Source organism: Cetorhinus maximus, chromosome 9 (genome assembly GCF_964194155.1).
Source record: "Cetorhinus maximus chromosome 9, sCetMax3.hap1.1, whole genome shotgun sequence".
Taxonomy (NCBI): domain Eukaryota; kingdom Metazoa; phylum Chordata; class Chondrichthyes; order Lamniformes; family Cetorhinidae; genus Cetorhinus; species Cetorhinus maximus.
In genome coordinates, this window is record NC_135887.1 from 45,674,077 (window position 1) to 45,695,503 (window position 21,427).

Below are 21,427 nucleotides of genomic sequence, written 5' to 3' on the forward strand. Positions count from 1 at the left end.
GGAGAAGGAAGAAGTGAAAAAACGTTGGAGGACAGAACTACAAGAGACTCTTTGTATTGGTCAGTTATAGAAATGCAATGTTAATACAAACAGACCTTAAATTTGGAGACCACAGTAGCTGCTTTGTTCTGAGCTTTATTATCATCATGTGCCTTCCCTTCAACAGGAAAAAGCTCCTTCAGCAAGGCATCCTGAGATCTCTGTAGCAACTGAACCAGCTCTGGTGGGACAGGATCCTAGTGCAGCAAGAACATATTGATTTACAATATATAAAATGGTCCATTTGCTGCAAGGTGGTCACAGCAATGTTAACAGCAAAGCTTTTTTAACAAAACCTGTAGTTTTATTAAAATGGCACTTAGTACAATGTTCAATTATTTAAAATGCTAATAATGGTGCAATACTGTGTTTACTTATTTATATACACAGAACCATTTCATGAACGCACAATTTGTTGTTACAGACAAGGGTGGAGAAATAAACTGAATACCCCCTTTCCTTACTGTCCATAATTAGTGTGATTTTGGAAAGGAAGGTGTGTGCATCTCTTAGTCCCCTCAAGTATGTAGTCAATTTGAATAAGAGCAGCAAGTATGTAGTCAATACAAATAAGAGCAGCAAGCTTTTGTGTGTTTAAATTAAGAGGATATTTATTCACGCATTCACCCAGAAAGTCTACTACTACACACACACGTTTAAAGAAAATAGTATACTTTTACAAGTTGTAAACCAAAAGAATAGTTCAGAGTTCACATGTTGGCTTCGTGGTAGAACAAACTCTTCCAGTACAGCTACAACACTGGCATCTACCCAGCAATGTGGAAAATTGCCCAGGTATGTCCTGCACACAAAAAGCAGGGCAAATCCAACCCAGCCAATTACCATCCCATCAGTTTACTCTCCATCATCAGTAAAGTGATGGAAGGGGTCATCAACAGTGTTTAGCTCTGCTCACTGATCCTCAGTTTGAGTTCCATCAGGGCCACTCAGCTCCTGACCTCATTACAGCCTGGGTTCAAACATGGACAAAAGAGCTGAACTACAGAAGAGAGGTGAGAGTGACTGCCCTTGACATCACGACCACATTTGGCCAAGTATGGCATCAAGGAACCCTAGCAAAACTGGAGTCAATGGGAATCAGAGGGGAAACTCTCCGCTGGTTGGAGTCATATCTAGCACAAAGGAAGATGGTTGTTGTTGTTGGAGGTCAGTCATCTCAGCTCCAGGGCATCACTGCAGGAGTTCCTCAGGTAGTGTCCTAGGCCCAACCATCTTCAGCTGCTTCATCAATGACCTTCCTTCCATCATTAGGTCAGAAGTGGGGATGTTCGCTGATGATTGCACAATGTTCAGCATGATTCACAACTCTTCACATACTGAAGCAGTCCATGTCCAAATGCAGCAAGACCTGGACAACATCCAGGCTTGGGTGACAAGTGACAAGTAACATTCGCGCCACACAAGTGACAGGCAATGACCATCTCCAACAAGAGAGAATCTAGCCATCGCCCCTTGACATTCAATGGCATTACCATCGCTGAATCCCCCACTATCAACATCCTGGGGGTTACCATTGACCAGAAACTGAACTGGACTAGCCATATAAAAACTCTGGCTACAACAGCAGGTCAGAGGCTAAGAACCCTGTGGCAAGTAACTCACCTCCTGACTCCCCAAAGCCTATCTACAATCTACAAGGCACAAGTCAGGAGTGTGTTGGAATACTCTCCACTTGCCTGATGAGTGCAGCTCCAACAACACTCAAGGAGCTTGACACCATCTAGGACAAAGCAGCCTGCTTGATTGGCACCCCATCCACAAATATTCGCTCCCTCTACCATCGACGCACAGTAGCAGCAGTGTATACCATCTACAAGATGCACTGCAGAAACTCACCAAGACTTCTTAGACAGCACCTTCCAAACTCACAACTACGACCATCTAGAAGGACAAGGGCAGCAGACACATGGGAACATCACCACCTGCAAGTCCCCTCCTCACCACACACCAACCTGACTGGGAAATATATCACCGTTCCTTCACTGTTGCTGGGTTAAAATCCTGGAACTACCTTCCTAACAGCACTGTGGGTGTTCCTACACCACATGGACTGCAGCGGTTCAAGAAGGCAGCTCACCACCACCTTCTCAAGGACAATTAGGGATGGGCAATAAATGCTGGCCTAGCCAGTGAAGCCCAAATCCCTTGAATGAATTTTTAAAAAATCACTGTGGGGCCAATACAGAAAGGGGTCTTTTTTCACTCTTGAATTGTTGTTCATTTGGGTTAAAATAGCTAAAGTCAGATATCTGGATTGTTGCAGGATTACCTAGATCAGATGAATGTTCAGCAGGTCACAAAGCTAGGCACTTGAGGTTTTCATATCACGAGGTTAAATTTCCTTAGGTTGGCTGGCTCTTTTAAGATTATGGCCTCGAGATCCTTAAAGGCAAAAATGACACAGCCTTTTGTTGCAGCTGCTGTCTCTTTTGGTGTTTTCTGCAGACTGCCTGAACAAAAGGGGGCAGCCTAAAAACGTGGCTTCCTCACCATGTTGCTGCTTACAGCTCCCTTCCGAATATGGCGTTGGCCTTACTTTGATTAACCAAATCCTGTGCTATTGTTCCCAGCCCCATGCATGCTTGAGACTATTACTTTCTATGTTTCTGAAAAGACCTATTCAAGCCAGGAATGCAGTCCTGGATGGTTTCAGGATATGGGTGTTGACACTTCTTAGTCTGAAATGGGTCTCAATGTCTTTATGAGACAGTGTGATTTCCACAGAGGTGTGCCGTCTAGGCACGTGCAATAAAGGGTGGGTATGTGGGGGAGGAGGCCTCCAAACAGGGTGATTTTATTAGGAACTTTCCGAAAGCTTCAAGTGGTCTGTTGAAATTGCAAAGGTCACTTGATCCTTGGTGGCCATCTTAACAGTTGTGTCCATTTTAAACAAAAGATAGCTCCATAAACTTCAATACAAACACAGAGTCCATATTTGAAGTTAGGAATATGACATGCCATTACTGAGCATAACAAGGTAATGCAAAAAGGCACCTCATAAATATTTTTAATGAATTCTTTATCAATGAGGGAGAAATAAGGAATTTCTTAAAATAACTAATAAAAGTACATGAGAATAAGTTATCAGCACGATTGCACTGAGTAACCTTTCAAATTATCAAAAATACTACAGTAACTTATTTTTTGGACACAGTATACCTTTTAGAAAGAACATTCTATAATGCCATCTACTGAATATAATAAATCATAATTATTTACCGAATACAAATAAAAGCACATTATTCTCTCCCTCCCTTCAAACTACACAATTACTGTGTACCAGGTAAAGTATACTGATAGAGACTCCTCGATTTTCTCCCCGCAATGGAAAAAAACCGTTGCTCATCACTCCCCTGCAGTACTAACCAAGTTGAAAAACTCAGTGCAGCAAGGGAAATCATACCTGAGTCCCATCACGCTACACAAATCCATGTGTGTTCACATATGCTTTAAAACTCAGCGTAATTCTGTTTTAGCTGATGGACAAAGCAAAAGCAAAAAAAAAAACAGCCAAGACAAGATGGACACTACACCTACATCAGGCACTACTTTAACTGAGAAGGCTGCAGGTTCAAGACCCAAGCAGGGACTTTGAGGACATAATCCAGGCTGACACTTCAGTGCAAGAATGAGGAAGTGCTGTATTGTAAATACCTCATTAACCTTGTCTGCAGTGAACGTCTCAGGAATATTCAATTTTCCTTACCTTGTTCTTTTCCATCATTCCTTCAATCTGGTAGTTAACCTTGCCGGCATAATGAGCCACTATGAAATTGGGAACCTTGCTAAACACATTGCAGCTCAGACAGTGGTTACTGGCCAAAGCTGCCTGGAGGCGAGTTTTAAATTCGTTTGCATCTGGAAGTCGGTTGAGACGGCTCTCCTACAGGAGAAGAGATCGTGAATAAATTCAAATGAAGAATCGGTGAGCATTTACTAAATATATATATATATATATATATACACAACCCATCACTATAATTTATTGAACAAATAAAGCGTCACAACATCCATGCTTGTAGGAGCTAGAATAACTTTATTAAAAATTCAGAAATTAGGTAAAAATCCATTTCACTTTTGAAAAAAATGGCACAAAGCATGATGAAGTCACAAAATCACAATTTTAAATTATTCTTCCCCCCCGTCCCCCATCACCTCACGTACAACAAGAGTTAGTGAAAATGAAGTTATACCAATGCTTGTGCAATAAGGCTTGATTGAGCTGCTTGGTAAAATGATACAAATTTTAATAGTGCCAACCACTAGGTATGTTAGAATATTCACCACAATATGAGTTTCACAATACAGAATTCAGTGCAAGTGGATTTCTGTAAATCTGGCATTGTACAAAATTTTGTTCAAAGGTATTATGGTAAAAATAGCAAGTTTCCTACATGACAGGAGAGAATACACTTAGAAGTAATTAACTGGCTGTAAGGCACATTGGGATGTCTCAAAGTTATGAAATGTGCTACATGAAAGCATCTTCTCTCTTTAAAAGTGGTAATTTAAGTTGACATACAGAAAAAATGAGCATCACCTAGATAAGTGTGCCAAAATGCTGAGAAATGCCATGGGAACATAAGGTGCAAGAATACAGTTGACTATTCTTAATTCTAAGCTGCTTAATTGAAATAATCTGATGATTCAAATGAAATTGTGCAAAAGCCCACTATTGGTTAGTTCAAATTCTTATTGCAAATAGGTGCTGACTGGTGAAGTCTGATTCTTAATTCAAATGATCAATATTGGTTCCCTTGGTGCAGCAGCCAGCTCACACTTGGTGCAGCAGCCAGCTCACACTTGGTGCAGCAGCCAGCTCACACTTGGTGCAGCAGCCAGCTCACACTTGGTGCAGCAGCCAGCTCACACTTGGTGCAGCAGCCAGCTCACACTTGGTGCAGCAGCCAGCTCACACTTGGTGCAGCAGCCAGCTCACACTTGGTGCAGCAGCCAGCTCACACTTGGTGCAGCAGCCAGCTCACACTTGGTGCAGCAGCCAGCTCACACTTGGTGCAGCATGCTATTCAGTGGAGATAAAAGAAAGTTGAGACACATTTTTAAGCGGTTCTTGTCTCCATATTATAAAAAGGGTATAGAATTGGAAAAGGTGCAAAAATGAGTCACAAGCATTATACCAGGTCTGAGAGGATAAACTTATCAAGAAAGGCTGAGGCTCTTTTCTCTGGAAAAGAGAAGGCTGAGGGTGATGATGACAAAACAACTTATATTTATATCGAGCTTTTACAGAATGAAACATCCCAAGCCGCTTCACAGGAGCATTATAAAACATAATGCAACACCAAGCCACATAAGGGGATATTGATTATAGCTCTGCCAAACAGGTAGATATTAAGGAGTGTTTTAAATGAGGAAAGCAAGGTAGTAAGGCATAGGGAAGGTATTCCAGAGCTTAGGGCCAAGGCAACTGAAGGCATGGCTACGAATGCTGGAATGATTTAAAATCAGAAATGCTCAAGAGACCCGAACTAGATGAATTGTGGGCTGAAGGAGATTACAGAGAGGTCATGGAGGGATTTGAAAATAAGGATGAGAATTTAAAAATCAGGGCATTGCTTGACCATGAACCAATGCAGGGAACACAGAAGTGGTAGGTGATTGTGATTGGGACTTCATGCAAGTTAAGAAAAGGCCAGCAGAGTTTTGGATGATCTCAAGTTTATGAAGGATGGAATGTGGGAGACCAGCCAGAAGTGTGTTGGAACTGTCAAGTATAGAGTAACAAAGGCATGAATGAGGGTTTCAGAAGGAGCAAAGTTACAGAGGTGAAAATAGGTGTTCTTTGGTACAGCACAACTATGTGTTCAGTTGCTCATCTCAAATTTGACACCAAGGTTGCGAGCAGACTGGTTTAATCAGATTGTCGCCAGGGAGAGGGATGGAGTTGGTAGCTAGGAAATGGAATGGGCACTGAAAATAATGGTTTCAGCCTTCCCAATATTTGACCTGATAAAGGTCTTTAAGATAATGAAACAGTTTGATATAGTAGATGTAAAGAAAGTGTTTCCATTTGAGGATGGGGTGGGCTTTCCAAAACTAAATGTTATAAATATATAAAATCACTAAGAAATCCAATAGGAAAATTGGGGAAACTTTAAAATAAAAAAAACTAATAGTGGCAAGGATGTGGAACAGGTTACCACAAAGAGTATTTAAGGAAAACAGCATAGTTACATTCAAGAAGAAGCCAGATAAGCACAAGAGAAAGGAATAGAAGATTATGTGGGTAGAGTTAGACAAAGGAGGATGGGAGGAGGCTTGTGGGGAACATGAACATTGGCGTAGACTAGTCGGGCCAAAAGGCTTATTTCTGTGTTGTACACCATGTTAATGCAAGTTGCTATTCCTGTTCTAGTAAATGTAGCATTGATCTTGGCATAAGCAAAGTTAGTGAAATTGGTGGAACTAAATTTTTAAGATTACATTTTGAGTCCAAGAAAGAAAGTTCGTCTGACAATAGTTGACAAAGAAAATTAAATGCTAGTTCTGCTCATATTTACCACAGTCAGGCTGTGAGAGTAAATACTTCCCTGGAAAGCTAAGAAAAAACAAACTAGTAATACAGCACCTCAGTTTACTTTTTCAATCCAATGGATATGCACTGATAATTTATGCAGGTCTATGCACCTCATTCCCAATTTCAAATAAAATATACAAACTTAGGCCTGTAGGAACCAATAAGAGAATGCAGAAAGAACGAATGAAAAGGAATAAACAACAGAAACAACAAAAAAAGAGAAATAGCAAACTTCCATTTATAAAATCCCTTTCACATCCTCAGGACACCCAAAGGATTTGGCAACCAATGGATGACTTTTCACAGTGTTAGATCAGCAGGCCAGCTAGTTTACACACAGAAAAATCTCACAAATGATTAATCAATAGTTTTTGTGGTGTCATTTGATGGATAAATGTAGAGTGTCAGATTCCAAAAGGAATAGTTGAGTCAAATAGTGTAGATGTCTTTAGGAGGAAGCTAGACAAGTATGAGGTGAAGGGGACAAAAGGTTGTGCAGAAAGCATTGGGTGAAGTAGGCCTGTGTGGAGCATTAACATCGGAATAGACCAGTTGGACTGCTCCTATGCAATAAATTTGATGAAAAAATGTTAGTTGTGACACTGTTCCTCGAGTATTTCCATCAAACTTTTTATATCGATCTGAATAGAAGATTGATTTAATATTCCCTCCCTGACAATACAGCACTGTTTCAGTAGTGTACTGAAGTGTCAGCCTATATTATGCACTCAAATCCTGGGGTGAGACTTGAACATTTGACCTTCCAGCTTAGGTGAGCGAGTTATCACTGAGCTAAGCAGACAATGTGCAAGACACCAAAGTAAAAGAAAGGAGGCAAAATACAAGATAACTATTAGGCAGCACATGGTTTGTATAGGTATAGTGTCTCAAAACCAGCAAGCTCGAGACAGTGGCTGTGCCAAATTTCAGATCTTGCCGGATTTCTGGTCAGGCAGTTCGGGCCATGGGCGGTTTGGGTCAAGCCAGATAGGGTGGGAAGTTACTAAAGAGAAAACTGTGACAAATCTTTGGGAAGCATTCAAAAGTATGATTCTATGACACAGTGTAGACATGACCCCACTAAAAAAAAGGATAGGAAAGCCGAATCTAGAGCTCCCCGGTTACCCAGAAGCATACAGGGTAAGATAAAACAGAAAAAGAAAGCTTATGACAGTCACAAAAAAGCTTAATACTGTGTAAAACCTAGAGGAGTATAGAAAGTACAGTGATGAAGTAAAAAAGGAAATTAGAAAAGCAAAGGGGATACAAAAACATATTGGCAGGTAAATCAAAAAAACCCAAGGATGTTTACCAGTACATTAAGAGCAAGAAAATAACTAAGGAAAGGGTAGGGCCTATCAGAGGTGTACATGGTAACTTATGCACTGATGTTGAAGGTGTGTGCAAGATCCTGAATGAGTACTTTGTCTCTATCTTCCCTAAGGAGATGGATGATGCAGACATTCTAGTTAAAGAGGAGGAGTGTGAAATATTAGATACAATAAGCATAACGAAAGAGGAAATATTGGAGGGATTGAAATCCTTGAATGTGGATAAATCACCAGAGCCAGATGGACTGAATCCCAGGCTGTTAAAGGAAGCCAGGGAGGCAATAGTGGATGCTCTGAGGATCATTTTCAAATCCTCACTTGATACAGGCGAGGTACCAGAGGTTTGGAGGTCTGTGAACATTGTAGCAACATTTAAAAAGGGTGTGAGGAATATGCCAGAAAATTATACGTCAGTCAGTCTGACTTTGGTAGTGGGCAAATTATTGGAATCAATTTTGACAGACAGGATAAACTAGCACTTAGAAAGGCACAGATTGATCAGGGATAGTCAGTATGATTTTGTTAAGGGAAAAGTCTTACTCAAGTCTTACTAACTTAATTGAATTTTTTGAGGATGTAACAAGGAGGATTGATGAGGGTAGTGTAGTGGATATTGTCTACATGGATTTTAGTAAGGCACTTGACAAGGTCCCACGTGGCAGACTGGTCAGACAAGTGAGATCCCATGGGATACAGGGAAAGGTGTGAGTTGGATCCAAAATTGACTCAACAACAGGAAGCAAAGGGAAATGGTCGATAAATGTTTTTGCAAATGGCAAGTGGTTCCCAGTGGCATTCCACAGGGCTCAGTGTTGGGGCTCTTGCTGGCTGCTGGATATACTAATGATTTGAACTTAAATGGCATGATCAGGAAATTTGCAGATGACACAAAAATTGACCGTGTAGTTGATAGTGAAGAGGATAGCTGTTGTCTCCAGAATAATATCAATAGTTTGGTTGAGTGGGCGGAAAAGTGGCAGATGGAATTTAATCTGGAGAAATGTGAAGTAATACAATTGTAGAGGGCAAACAAAGCAAGGGAATACTCAATAAATGAGAAGATATTGAGAGGGGTTGAGGAAGTGAGGGACCTTGGAGTGCATGTCCACAGGTCCCTGAAGATGGTAGGACAAGTGGATAAAGTGGTAAAGAAAGCATAGGGAATGTTATCCTTTATTGGATGAGGACTGAATACAAAAGCAGGGATGTAATGCTGGAACTGTATAAAACACTGGTTAGGCCACAACTGGAATTTTCTGTATAGTTCTGGTCACCACATTACAGGAAGGACATAATTGCTCTGCAGAGAGTACAAAAGAGATTTACAAGAATGTTGCCAGGGCTTGAAAATTGCAGCAATGAGGAAAGATTGGATAGGCTGGGCTGTTTTCCTTAGAACAGAGGAAGCCGAGGGATGACCCAATTGAGGTATACAAAATTATGAGGAGTCCAGATAGGGTAGACAGGAAAGACATGTTTCCCCTGGCTGAGGGGTCAATTACCAGGGGGCATAGATTTAAGGTGATTGGTAGGATTAGAAGACACAAACGGAAAATCTTTTTCACCCATAGGGTGGTGGGCGTCTGGGATTCACTGCCTGAATTGGTGCTTGAGGCTGAAACGCTCAACTCATTTAACAGGTAACAAAAACAAAAATACCTGGAAAAACTCAGCAGGTCTGACAGCATCTGCGGAGAGGAATACAGTTGACATTTCGAGTCCATATGACTCTTCATCAGAGTCAAACGGACTCGAAACGTCAACTATATTCCTCTCCGCAGATGCTGTCAGACCTGCTGAGCTTTTCCAGGTATTTGTGCTTTTGTTTCGGATTTCCAGCATCTGCAGTATTTTGCTTTCATTTAACAGGTACTTGGATTTGCACCTGAAGAGCTGTAACCTGCAAGGCTACGGATCAGGTGCTGGAAAGTGGGATTTAAATGCATGGCTAATTTCTTTTTTTTCTATTTTTTGGCTGGCGCAGACACAATGGGCTGAAAGGCCTCTTCCTACACCATAACTTTTCTATGGTTCTATGGGTCAAGAGTCGCTCGGAGCACAGAAACAAACTGGCGCACAAGCGGCAAAGGGGATAACTAATCAGACACCATACTCCACCAATGCAACACCTAGCCTAATTGTCCAGGTAAATTACATTTTTTAACTTCACTCAATCAAAATTGACGCATGGCACATTCTAAAAATGTCTAGTTTTCGGACAACTCTGGTTTTTTGGACAGCAGTATTTGACATACTACTGTACTATGAATGTATGAAGATTGCAGGCAAAATGAAAGATTGGAGGTAAGAAATTCCAAAGTTTTTAAGTACTGGGAAAGAAAAATGAGAAAACTCTGTTGAGTTTTGATTTCAGCAGTGCATGGTGTCACATTCTGCCAAAGGCTTTGGAGATGTCCTGTACAATGAAAGATAATTGGATCACTGAAACTTCTGAAAAGATTTCTGCTTCCTACTCCTTTCCTTCACCAAAGACAAAAGTAAGTCAATTTTTATTTTAACCATAAATCTCCTAGTGGGACCAATCAACTAATAAGATTGTAACAAGTAACCAAACCATTGTGACCTTTCAATCTGTGCTTTCTACTCAGCATATGCTTACAAAAAAACAAGTTGAAGAAACAACCAACCTCATTTAAAAGGGAAAAGATGCTGATGGGATTTCCCTCAATCAGATCTACACAGCTCTGGTTATCCTGGTAACTAACAAAGGACCACTCCAGACCTTCTGCACTGTATTCCTCCTAAAGAATAGGATAGCAGGGGGTGAATAAACTTCAAATACAAAAATATAGCAAAGTTTCCAGAGGTCTGAGCCAAATCTCATTTGTGAAAATAGCCTGTTTGTATATGTTTGTTTGTATATGTTATTCGCAGCCTCTCATTACTTCCCTGCTCTCCTTATGTGTGGAGTCAATAGAATTACATCTACTTGTAATAGATTTCACTGTACAAAAGCTACCTGAATAGATCCAATCAAAAGTTGCTCTGTTTAGGAATAATCTTTGCCTAATAGGCAATTGAACATTCATTTTAAAACTTACATATCAGAAAGATGCCAATAGCATCTACTAGTTTTTATAGTGTTTTGAGAAATCTTTGAGTACAAGGGAGATTAGGAAGAATAGAGTGTACACATACAGCGATTGAATCACACATCAGTTTACCACTGAGCTTTACGCAGATTATTTCATGTCTGGAACTCCTACACCTGATTTTAACACATCCTTAGTTTCAAACTTTAAGTCTCCCATTGAATCCCAACAAGCTTTGCTAATTCATCGTAGTTAATTGTAGGTGTTTTATTATTTCCAGATACCCACGACATAATATAACAATTCCAGGTGAAGCATCTGCGTCATACCGTATTAAAGGTACACTGCATCAGCGAGCTGGAGTACCTGCTGTGCTTTGAGATAATGTGCCACAAAGTGCTGCTGGAGTTTTTCATTTGCATAGTTAATACAAAGCTGTTCCAGGTTATTTTGTGGAAATGACTCAAATCCGTATACATCCAACAGACCTGCACAAACAAGAAAGTGTTGAACATCATTATTTTTCTTAAATGCAATACACATTTACAACAACGCACAACTGAAGTCTTTTCAAAAATGAAAAGTGAAAGTTAGATGGCCCCATATAACAAGAATAAACATTCAACTTAACTGTTTTAAATTCAAGTTCTACAATCACTTGTCCCTCGTCAGATGGTTGCTTCCATTCTTATGCAATCTAATAGTTTGTAGAATTAATGCTTAATTTATAAATAAAATGTAAGGCAAGAGATGCCAAGGTCGCACAGCACAACCTATGACCAATCGCCATTTTCTACACGTAATGCCTGTAACCTAGCTTACTGGCAAAGTATTGCAAATGTTCTATAAAAAACCCCAGGAGGCAGCAAAAGACAATCTGAGCGATCAGAGGACAATAACCACTTGCCCAAATAAAACGAATGGACACTTGACCCAGCCTCGATATAGTGCTCAGACTCACATGCAAGAAACATAAATTCATTCTCAATGAAGTATATTTCAAATGAATGATATATTTTTAAAACCAGAGCAAAATTTGTGTAATATTTTTCTCTGTTAAATTGAGTACTTCCAGCAAGTGATCTCCGTTTTCATTCTCCTGCAAGATCAACTTTATGATTGATAGTTTATTTGGAATATAACCTTGTTCTATTGTCTTAATACTTAACAGTAACATTAAGTCACAGAAAGAACTATTCCAGGATTTCAATTTTGTAATTAAGCTAACATAAATACCTATAAAATGTGTCCACCTGAAAGAATCTGAGCATATGGAGCCATTTATAACTTTTACCAGCCACTCAAACAACCTGCAAAATACCCAAAACAAAAATATTAGAAACGAACAATATCAAGAATACAAAAAAATGTTACTGCAACAGATTTATATGCGTAAGTTTGTCTCAGTTGGTAATTTCAGTGCTGTACTAAAGGAGTTGTGCTGACCCATCTTCCAACTCGGATGATATAAAGGGTTACATGGTATTATTGAAAGGCATAGAGAGATCTCCCAGTGTCCAGTTTTGCACAACCTGAAGATGTGATAAGGGGCAAAATTTTTAGCTTGCCGGGCAGATGAACGTCCGATCCGCTGGAGTGTGAAATGACGCGAGCGCACCCGACGACAATTAAAAGGCCTGTTAAGGCCACTAAATTATCAATTAAGTTAAATTTTTCACAGCCCATCCAACCTTACAGTTAGCAGGCAGGCAAAAAGGCCGAGCGGCCTTTGCACTTTTTAGAAAACCTCATCCATGGGCAGAATGGGGTTTCCTAAAGCAAATAAAACTAAAATAAAAACTTTAAAACTTAATTAATAACATGTCCCTGCTCATGTGACAGAGTCACATGAGGGGACATGTTTATTACATTTTAATTTCTTTATTTTTTTTCCATAACTCATCATCTCCCTGAGGCAGCTCTGTTCGCACTCGCCCTCCTCCCCCCGCCCGCACAGACAGTGCTGAGCACTGCTGCTCACGTTTCACGCTGGGTGGATCTTAATTGGCCCACCAGCGTGAAATTGCCTTCCGATCCCGATCATGGGCGATGGATTCCCGACCACCCCCGCCGAGCCCGCCCGACAAGGGCAAGATTCTGCAGAAGGTTTTATATAAATGCAAGTGCTTTCTCAATTCCCCCCTTAGAGAAGAGAAAGAAACCTGCACTACTACATCTTCAGGATATTCCAAAGCATTTCACATCTAACTAATTACACTTGCAATGCCCTAAACAATGTGTCCATTGAAAGATCTCACTAATAGAAAATGAGATGAATGACCGACAAATTAGTTATTACTGGCGGTAGTTGAGGCAGAAAAGATGACCAAAAATGAGAGAACTTCGTGCATTTCTTCAAATGGTATCAGTCACAAACAGATGATTTTAACTTCTTATTTGAAAGACGGCACCTCTGACAATAAGGTACCCCTTATGAATCCTTTTGCCCTATCCCAATCTCATTGATACCAATTGTAATGTATATGGTCTAGCTAGCTTTACTATCACATTGTGAGTACATTTACTTACTGAACCAAAAGGGAGCCCAGCATGGAATCACAGGCAACTGCAGAAGAATTTCAACATTTTTATTTTTCTAATGCTCCATTTATTGTCTTTTCCAAAGGGAAAACTACTTTGCTCAATTGAATTAACAAATATAGCATGACTTCAAATTCTCAATAAAGGGCCACCTACTTCGCATAGATGACTTTGGCCACACAGTCTCTTCTCGTGCTACACTCTATTTTAGAGCACGGCTTTTTAAAGATTTGTTGCTGTCTGCCTGCTGTAATAGTCCGGACTCTGAGCTGTTCCAAAAGGTTCTCCTCAGAAACCTTGAGTAGATTTGCAGTTCTCTTAAGAAAGCCTGAAGGAAACAGAGATTCTGATTAATGTAGTAGCCCAAAAATAAAAATAAATCAGAAGGCCACATATTGGCTATCCCCAGTGCCAGGAGGAAAACTCATGTCAACACAAAGCACACAATCTGATTTTTTTTCAGAAAAAAATTAAAAGGAAGAAGAGGGTTGAGATACTGGCCTCTAAACTCCAGGAAATTTCTCAAAGCACAACTTCCTCAGGATTCATGGAAACATGCTTTTGAAAATAAATAATCCATTTGACTTTTCTTACACTTAGCTTTTTCTTTGAGATCACAAGGGCGAGACTCATCTGTAGGCACGCTAAATCGCACATTGCCAAGATTTAGAAGACCAGCTAGAATCCAATAGAAAAAGAAAAGCATAAAACAAATAGAAAAATAGCAAGAATTGTGCCGACAAACACTTTAGCCATCTTTCTCCACGCTAAATATTTGTTTAAAATATTTGACAAAATGAAGAGAGAAAAAAACATGCAAGAGAAGACAACAGAATTAAACTACGTCAAATTTACTTTTATATCTTTCAGTACTTTGCTTAAAGTTTTTATATGCTTTCTTGTTCATAGATGGAAACTTTAGTTTACCTTCAATGTTCTAATTAAGTGTTGTTACCACCCCCCACCCCCCCCACCCCCCTCCCCCCACCCCCAACACCACCACCCACAAGACACAGCTCAGCACTAAATCCTCAGTTCTCCCAACCTCTGTTTTCCTCATCTGCTGCTCCTTTTTTTTGTCCCCTTTTCATTTTGTGAACAAGGATGAAACCCACAGGACAACATTACCTATTTCCAAACATTCTGAAAAACTGTCCTCAAATTCTGGTATCCGTTTCCTTCTTTCTAACTAATTTTAAATCCAGTTTCTTATCCTCCCCCATTTCCATATTCCTTAATCTGCGGTAATCATTTCCTGTGTGGCACTTTCTGACCTTGGACCAAGAGCTTATCACTTTACCAATCAACCAGGTATTACAAGATTTTTACTATCCTACTCAATCACATTTACCCTGGAGTGAGGAACAATAAGCTGATTCAAAGCTCGAGATGCCAATGAATACTTTAAATAAACTACTTGCATTTTTCTTCAGTGTACAGGTTTGAATAGTTGTTACTAGAAGAGAAAAATTAAACTTGTCTTGGATAACGGGCAGCTTCCATCTCTAATTTCACAAAAATCATTTTTTAAAAAATATGAAAACAAATAAAGTGGTTAATGAGTTACTGTTTAATTTAAAAAGAGAGAAATTGCAAAGGATCATGACATTCACTTACCCTGAACACCTGCTCTTGTGTGCCATGGTCAATACCCAAATGTAGCATTGCATCTTTGGTTTCTTCAAATTGGTCCTCTACATAACAACATAGAAAGAGATTAAAACAGTTGGACTGATAGCCAAGCTATCTGCATAAACCATGAAACTTCCATACTATGCTCAATTTCCACCTCCTCACGGTTCTTTTCCTCTTCTTGGTTGGTCATTTAGACATTAAACTGGTCAAGAGTGTCACTTAGAAATCTGTTCCATGAATTACCTGGCAGAATTACCACATGATAAGGCAGACAAACAAGGTAGAATGTCAGCCTTTAAAAATGGCTTAATGACAAATCCGTTTCAGAGATTACAGAATCCTCCCTACTACTGCATAGAAAATAAAAAGTTTCACAAGGGCAGCCAATCTCACATGCTTTACTCAGATAGAAGCCAAGAGCCAAAAAGAATAGGAAGGTTCTAGGTTAGCTCCTTGCTCTGTGGTGAGTTAGCTGCACCAAGCAGGGTCAGTAATCCATGTGTTATAACTGGCTTCAAATGACAGACTTAGGTAAGGAAGAAAAAATAATTCAGGGATTCCCCCACAATCACTCTCCAGAAACCCCAATTGAAAATGCTCACATGTAAATTGGGTGAGGGCAGGATGAACCATAGCCATAATGCTTCCTTAGCCAAATACTCTGCTGAAACTCAATATTTGGATTCTCTCCATAGGACTCCCGTATTCCAGAAAAGAATCAAAGGGTCAAGCAAATGATAAGAAGGGAGAGAACTGGTGAAGAAAATAAGAAACAATTTATTTCTCATTCCTTAGACATCTGATGTATTCTATAAATGTGCAAGTTTTTTCTTTGATATGTGACTTGCTGACCGATAAATTAAATGAATGATCTCAGGCCAGGCTTATGCATAAGAATTGGGCTCTGATATAAAATGGAGGATAGCTTAAACACACCTCCGCCTCACCAGATTCAATAATACATTGTGTATTACATGGTAGAATGGTGATAAAGCAGGGCATCATCCAAATTTCTGTGAATAATGTCATAGAAAATCTCCTGCTTATGATAAAACTGTAGGTATATTGTACTTAATGAGTGTATTTTTGGATTGCCTGCTTTCAAAAGCAGCATTGGGCAAAGTTTGGCAATCTTGCTAACCTTCTAACATTTTGTCAGCATTTGGTAACCAGAAGAATTCTGCTGCTTCAGGAAGACCCCACTCCAACCTCTGCTCCTCAGTGGCTCCTTTCATTACCTGAGGAAACATTACAGTAGTTAAGTTCCAGCATTTGGAGTATTGCTGAATTGATGGATTCAACAAAACACTAAGAAGTTATCTAAGACAGCAGCAAAGTATTTCAATTTTCCTACTACCTTCATTACTGTTTGTGCCTCATTACAACCCACATTTCCTCTAGCTTCTGTTCATTATGCATGGCAAGCTTGTTACACTGCACTGTCCCTTTAAGATTGATCTGTGACTGCACATGGCTACATCTTGTAGGAGACATAGCTTGTTTTTACCCTCTGTGGCATATTCCCAATTGCTGCACGACTGTGCACTTGCGCAGCTTAGTGGAAACATTGATTACAAACCTCAGTAATCAATGTTTCCACTAAGTAGCAATAAGCTTCTGGTTCTGCAGCAATGCAGCCCAAGAGCTCTTTCAGGTGCCTAAGTTCAATCTTTGAAAAGGGAAGGCCTCAACAGCTTTTTGAAGAGCTGTGTGGTAAAAGTGCAGAAACAGGGTGTGTAAATGGCATTGAATGTCTGCAGAGTTCTTGAATGAACTTGGCCATCATTTCCAATGGAGCTGCGAGTACAGGGGCTGTTTTGGATTAGGACAGCTCATTTGAGTGGGCTAACAAACCAAAAGCACAGATTCCAAAACAAAAGTCAATTTTCCTATTACTTCTTATATTTTATGATGTGCTGTTATCAGAAGTTACAATCATATTCTATGTCAGTTTGGTTTCAAACATAGCAAAATGTGTCAATCTAGAAAGTGTTTCAGAAATAACAGTATCTTTTCCTCTAAGTGGGATTTTTCAGGCAGAAGAAATGACAACGACAACATATGAACATACAAAATAGGAGCAAAAGTAGGCCATTCAGCCCTTCGAGCCTGCTCCACCATTCAATAAGATCATGGTTGATCTGTTTGGGTTTCAAGTTCCATATTCCCATCTACCCCTGACAACATTTGGTTCCCTTGCCTAACAAGAGTCTATCTACCTCTGCCCTAAAAATATTTAGTGACCCCACCTCCATCATCTTCTGGGGCAGAGTTCCAAAGTCGCACAACCTCAGAGAAAAAAATTCTCCTCATCTCTGTCCTGTAAGGGCACTCCATAATTTTAAAACAGTGCCCCTAGTTCTGGATTCACCCACAAGAGGAAACATCTTTTCCACATTCACCTTGTCAAGACCATTCAGGATCTTGCATACTTCAATCAAATCACCCCTCACTCTTCTAAACTCCAGCGGAAATAAGCCCAGCCTGTCCAACCTGTATTCATCAGACAAACCACTCATTCCAGGTATCAATCTAGTAAACCTCCTCTGAACCGCCTCCAACGCATTTACATCCCTCCTTAAATAAGGAGACCAAAACTACACACAGTATTCGAGATGTAGTCTCACCAATGCCTGAAGCATAACATCCTTCCTTTCATGTTTAATTCCTCTTGTAATAAAGGATAGCATTCCATTAGCCTTCTTTATTACATGCTGTACCTGCATACTAACTTTTTGAGACACAAGCACGAGAACGCCTAGATCCCTCTGCACCTCAGAATTCTGCAGTCGTTCTCGTTTAAGTAATGCTCTGCTTTTTTATTCTTCCTGCCAAAGTGAACAACTTCACATTTCCCACATTATACTCCATCTGCCAGATTTTTGTCCACTCACTCAACTTATCTATATCCATCTACGAACTTATGTCTTCTACACGACATACTTTCCTACCTATCCTTGTGTCGTTTACAAATTTAGCTACCATGTCTTCACTCTTCTCAACTAAGTCAGTGATGTAATTTGTAAAAAATTGAGGCCCCAGTACAGACCCCTGTGGGACTCCACTCGTCACATCCTGACAATCAGACAAAGGCCTATTTATGCATTCTCTCTGTTTTCTGCCAGCTAGTCAATCTTCTAAAACAAAAACAGAATTACCTGGAAAAACTCAGCAGGTCTGGCAGCATCGGTGGAGAAGAAATCAGTTAACGTTTCGAGTCTTCACGACCCTTCGGCAAAACTGAAGCATAGTTAGGAGAAAGGTGAAATATAAGCTGGTTTAAGGTGGGGGGGCGGGGGGAGAGAGAAGTTGAGGGTGTGGTGATTGTAGAGATAAGCAAGCAGTGATAGGAGCAGATAATCAAAAGATGTCACAGACAAAAGGATCAAAGAGGTGTTGAAGGTGGTGATATTTGTCTAAGAAAAGTGCTAATTAAGAATGGAAGACAGGATACTCAAGGTACAGCTCTAGTGGGGGTGGGGTGGAAAGACTAACAAAGTTTTAGTTTTAGATTTAAAAATAATGGAAATAGGTGGGAAAAGAAGAATCTATATAAATTATTGAGAAAAAAGGGAGGGGGGAGAAACGGGGTGGGGATGGGGGGAGGGGGAGTTTAAGATCTAAAGTTGTTGAATTCAATATTCAGCCCGGAAGGCTGTAAAGTGCCTAGTCGGAAGATGAGCTGCTGTTCCTCCTGTTTGCGTTGGGCTTCACTGAGGCCATGCTGACTCTTCCCGATTACCTTGAATTTTCTAAGTGCCCAGCTATAACCTCCTTAATGATGGACTCTAACACCTTCCCCACCTCAGACATCAAGCTAAATAGCTTACAGTTTCCTGTTTTCTGCCTCCCTCCCTTCTTGAATAGAGGGTTTATAATTTGCTACTTTCCAGTCTGATGGAACCTTTCCAGAATCTAGCGAATTTTAGCCACCTCTTTTAAGACCCTAGGATGAAGTTCATCTCGACCCAGAGACTAGTCAGCCTGCAGCTCCATCAGTTTGCTCAGTACTGCTTCCCTAGTGAATGTAATTTCTCCCCTCCACCTCCCAGCTTATAGCTATTACTAGAATGTTTTTGGTATCCTCTATAGTGAGGACAAAAGCAAAATATTAGTTCACTTAATCCGCCATTTCCTTATTATCTACTATTAACTCCCCATTCTCACTCCCTAGAGGACCAACACTCACTTTACTTACTCTTTTCCTGTTTAATTACCTGAAGAAACTCATGCTATCTGTTTTTTACATTTCTAGCTAGCTTCCTCTCATACTCTTAATTTCTTTCTCCTGATTAACCTTTTAGTCATTCTCTGCTGTTCTTTATATTCTGGCCGGTCATCTGACCTGCCACTCATCTTTGCGCAGTTATATGCTTTTTCCTTAAGTTTGTTGCTTTCCCTAACTTCTTTAGTTAGCCACAAATGGTGGGTCCTCCCTTTAGAATTTTTCTTTATAGTAGGAATATACTTATTCTGAGTATTCTGAAATATCCTCTTAAAAGTCTGACACTGCTTCTCTATGTAAGTGCCTTTTAGGGTGAAAGAAAAACTAGAACCCAATTCCTCACTTATACTGGTATATTTCCAAGATTCCAGTGCAAACCTTCAAAATTAACCTAAACCAATATCAGAAGCTTATCCACGGACATCAGTTCTGGGTTTTATAGTTCTAAAATAAACCAACAGGAGAGTGTCATCTATTTGAACAAAAATTAAAACAGAAACTGTAAATTGGAAACAAAACAGAAGATACTGGAAACACTCAGCTGGTCAGGCAGCACTTGTGGAAAGAATAGACAAGTTAACCTGTCAGATGAGGATCCTTCATTAATGTTCGGAAACATTAACTTGGTCTGTATGGTCCACAGGTGCCCCAAGGCAAACTGCTTAGTGGTTCCAGCATTTTGATTTTGTTTCATCATATGTCTCAAAGCGTGCACCATCCTAACATAAACCTCCACATCAAAAATTGCCATTTCTTATCCTACTCACCCACTGTGTGAAATGTAGCAAAATTGATAGCAATTGGTACTGGTTTATGAACTCTACCCCAGTAACCTACCAACCCCAGCTTTTTCAATATAAATTCAAACTTGCATTAGCATTCACTAAACTTCTGAAAACCACCTTTTACAGAATCAATGCCTCACCTGATAAAAAATGTGAAAATTTCTTTCAGATGGAGCTTGATAGGCAACTCGTGTTTTCTCCAATAGGTAAGTCTGAACAGAGGCTCCCTCCAGCTGCTGTGATCTGGAAAATAAAGCATCTGTTAGCACTGATTGTCTGGAAAAGAGGAGAAAAACAAGACGACTCTGGTTGCACAAGAAGGATATTAAAATAGGCAGCCCCTAGAACAAAAGCAAAATACAACTGATGCTAGAAATTTGAAATAAAGTGTTCTGAAAGGTCATCAATCTGAAACATTAACTCTACTGCTCTCTCCATAGATGCTACCTGATCTGCTGAGTTTTTACAGTGCCTAGAACAAATTGGTAAGCAGTTTTGCAACTTGAACGGGTACGGAAATTTCAGAACCTACTTTGCCCAAGTGATCAATCTTTAGACACAAGCTTCAAAAGAGATAGCATTAAGCAGGCTATTTTTCCACAAAGGACATCATGACCAAGGTAAATCCTGTCTTCAATTTATTTTTACACTTCCAGAAAGGTCTGTTACTTAATAGGAAATAACCTATTGGCACTTAGGGCAATTACAGTCCAACCTAACAGATCAGATAATTCAGCACAGATAAGGGTCAAAATGTGGATGATCTTGACACACCTCGGGAAGGACATTTGAGGGAGTGCAATGTAGATTTACCAGATTACTCCTCAACTCCAAGAGTTAAGTTACAAGAAGAGATTACACAAACTAGAGTTGTATTCCCTGGAATTCAGAAGGTTAAGGGGTGATTTGATCAAGGTTGCCAAGCTGCTAAGGGGAACAGATATGGTAGATTGAGAAAAACTATTTCTACTGGTTGGGGATGAGTGGGCATAAGCTAAAAATTAGAGCTAGACCTTTCAGGAATGAAATTAGGGAATAGTTCTACATACAAAAGCTGGTAGAAGTTTGGAACTCTCTTCCACAAACAGCAATTTGATTCTTCATCAATTGTTAAATTTGCAAAGGAGATTGATAAGATTTTTGATAACCAAAAACTTTAAGGGATATGGAACAAGGAATGGTACATGGAGTTAGGTCACAGATCAGCCATCTCAGTGAATGATGGAACAGGTTCAAGGGGTGAAATGGCCTCATCTTAT

The 21,427-nt window shown here is 39.9% G+C and overlaps 1 protein-coding gene across 2 annotated transcripts in view; it reads right to left on the reverse strand.

The window, feature by feature from the left end:
- myo19 (myosin XIX) overlaps positions 1-21,427 on the reverse strand; it is a 55,012-nt gene that overhangs the window by 10,694 nt on the left and 22,891 nt on the right. For both annotated transcript variants that reach the window (XM_078548624.1, XM_078548625.1), the window contains exons 7-16: positions 20,309-20,411; positions 16,300-16,396; positions 15,139-15,217; positions 14,118-14,206; positions 13,680-13,851; positions 12,219-12,292; positions 11,349-11,470; positions 10,578-10,691; positions 3,767-3,943; positions 96-236 (exon numbers count right to left, since the gene is read on the reverse strand). In XM_078548624.1, the coding sequence (XP_078404750.1) occupies positions 96-236; positions 3,767-3,943; positions 10,578-10,691; positions 11,349-11,470; positions 12,219-12,292; positions 13,680-13,851; positions 14,118-14,206; positions 15,139-15,217; positions 16,300-16,396; positions 20,309-20,411 (1,168 nt within the window). The remainder of the gene's footprint in view (positions 1-95; positions 237-3,766; positions 3,944-10,577; positions 10,692-11,348; positions 11,471-12,218; positions 12,293-13,679; positions 13,852-14,117; positions 14,207-15,138; positions 15,218-16,299; positions 16,397-20,308; positions 20,412-21,427) is intronic.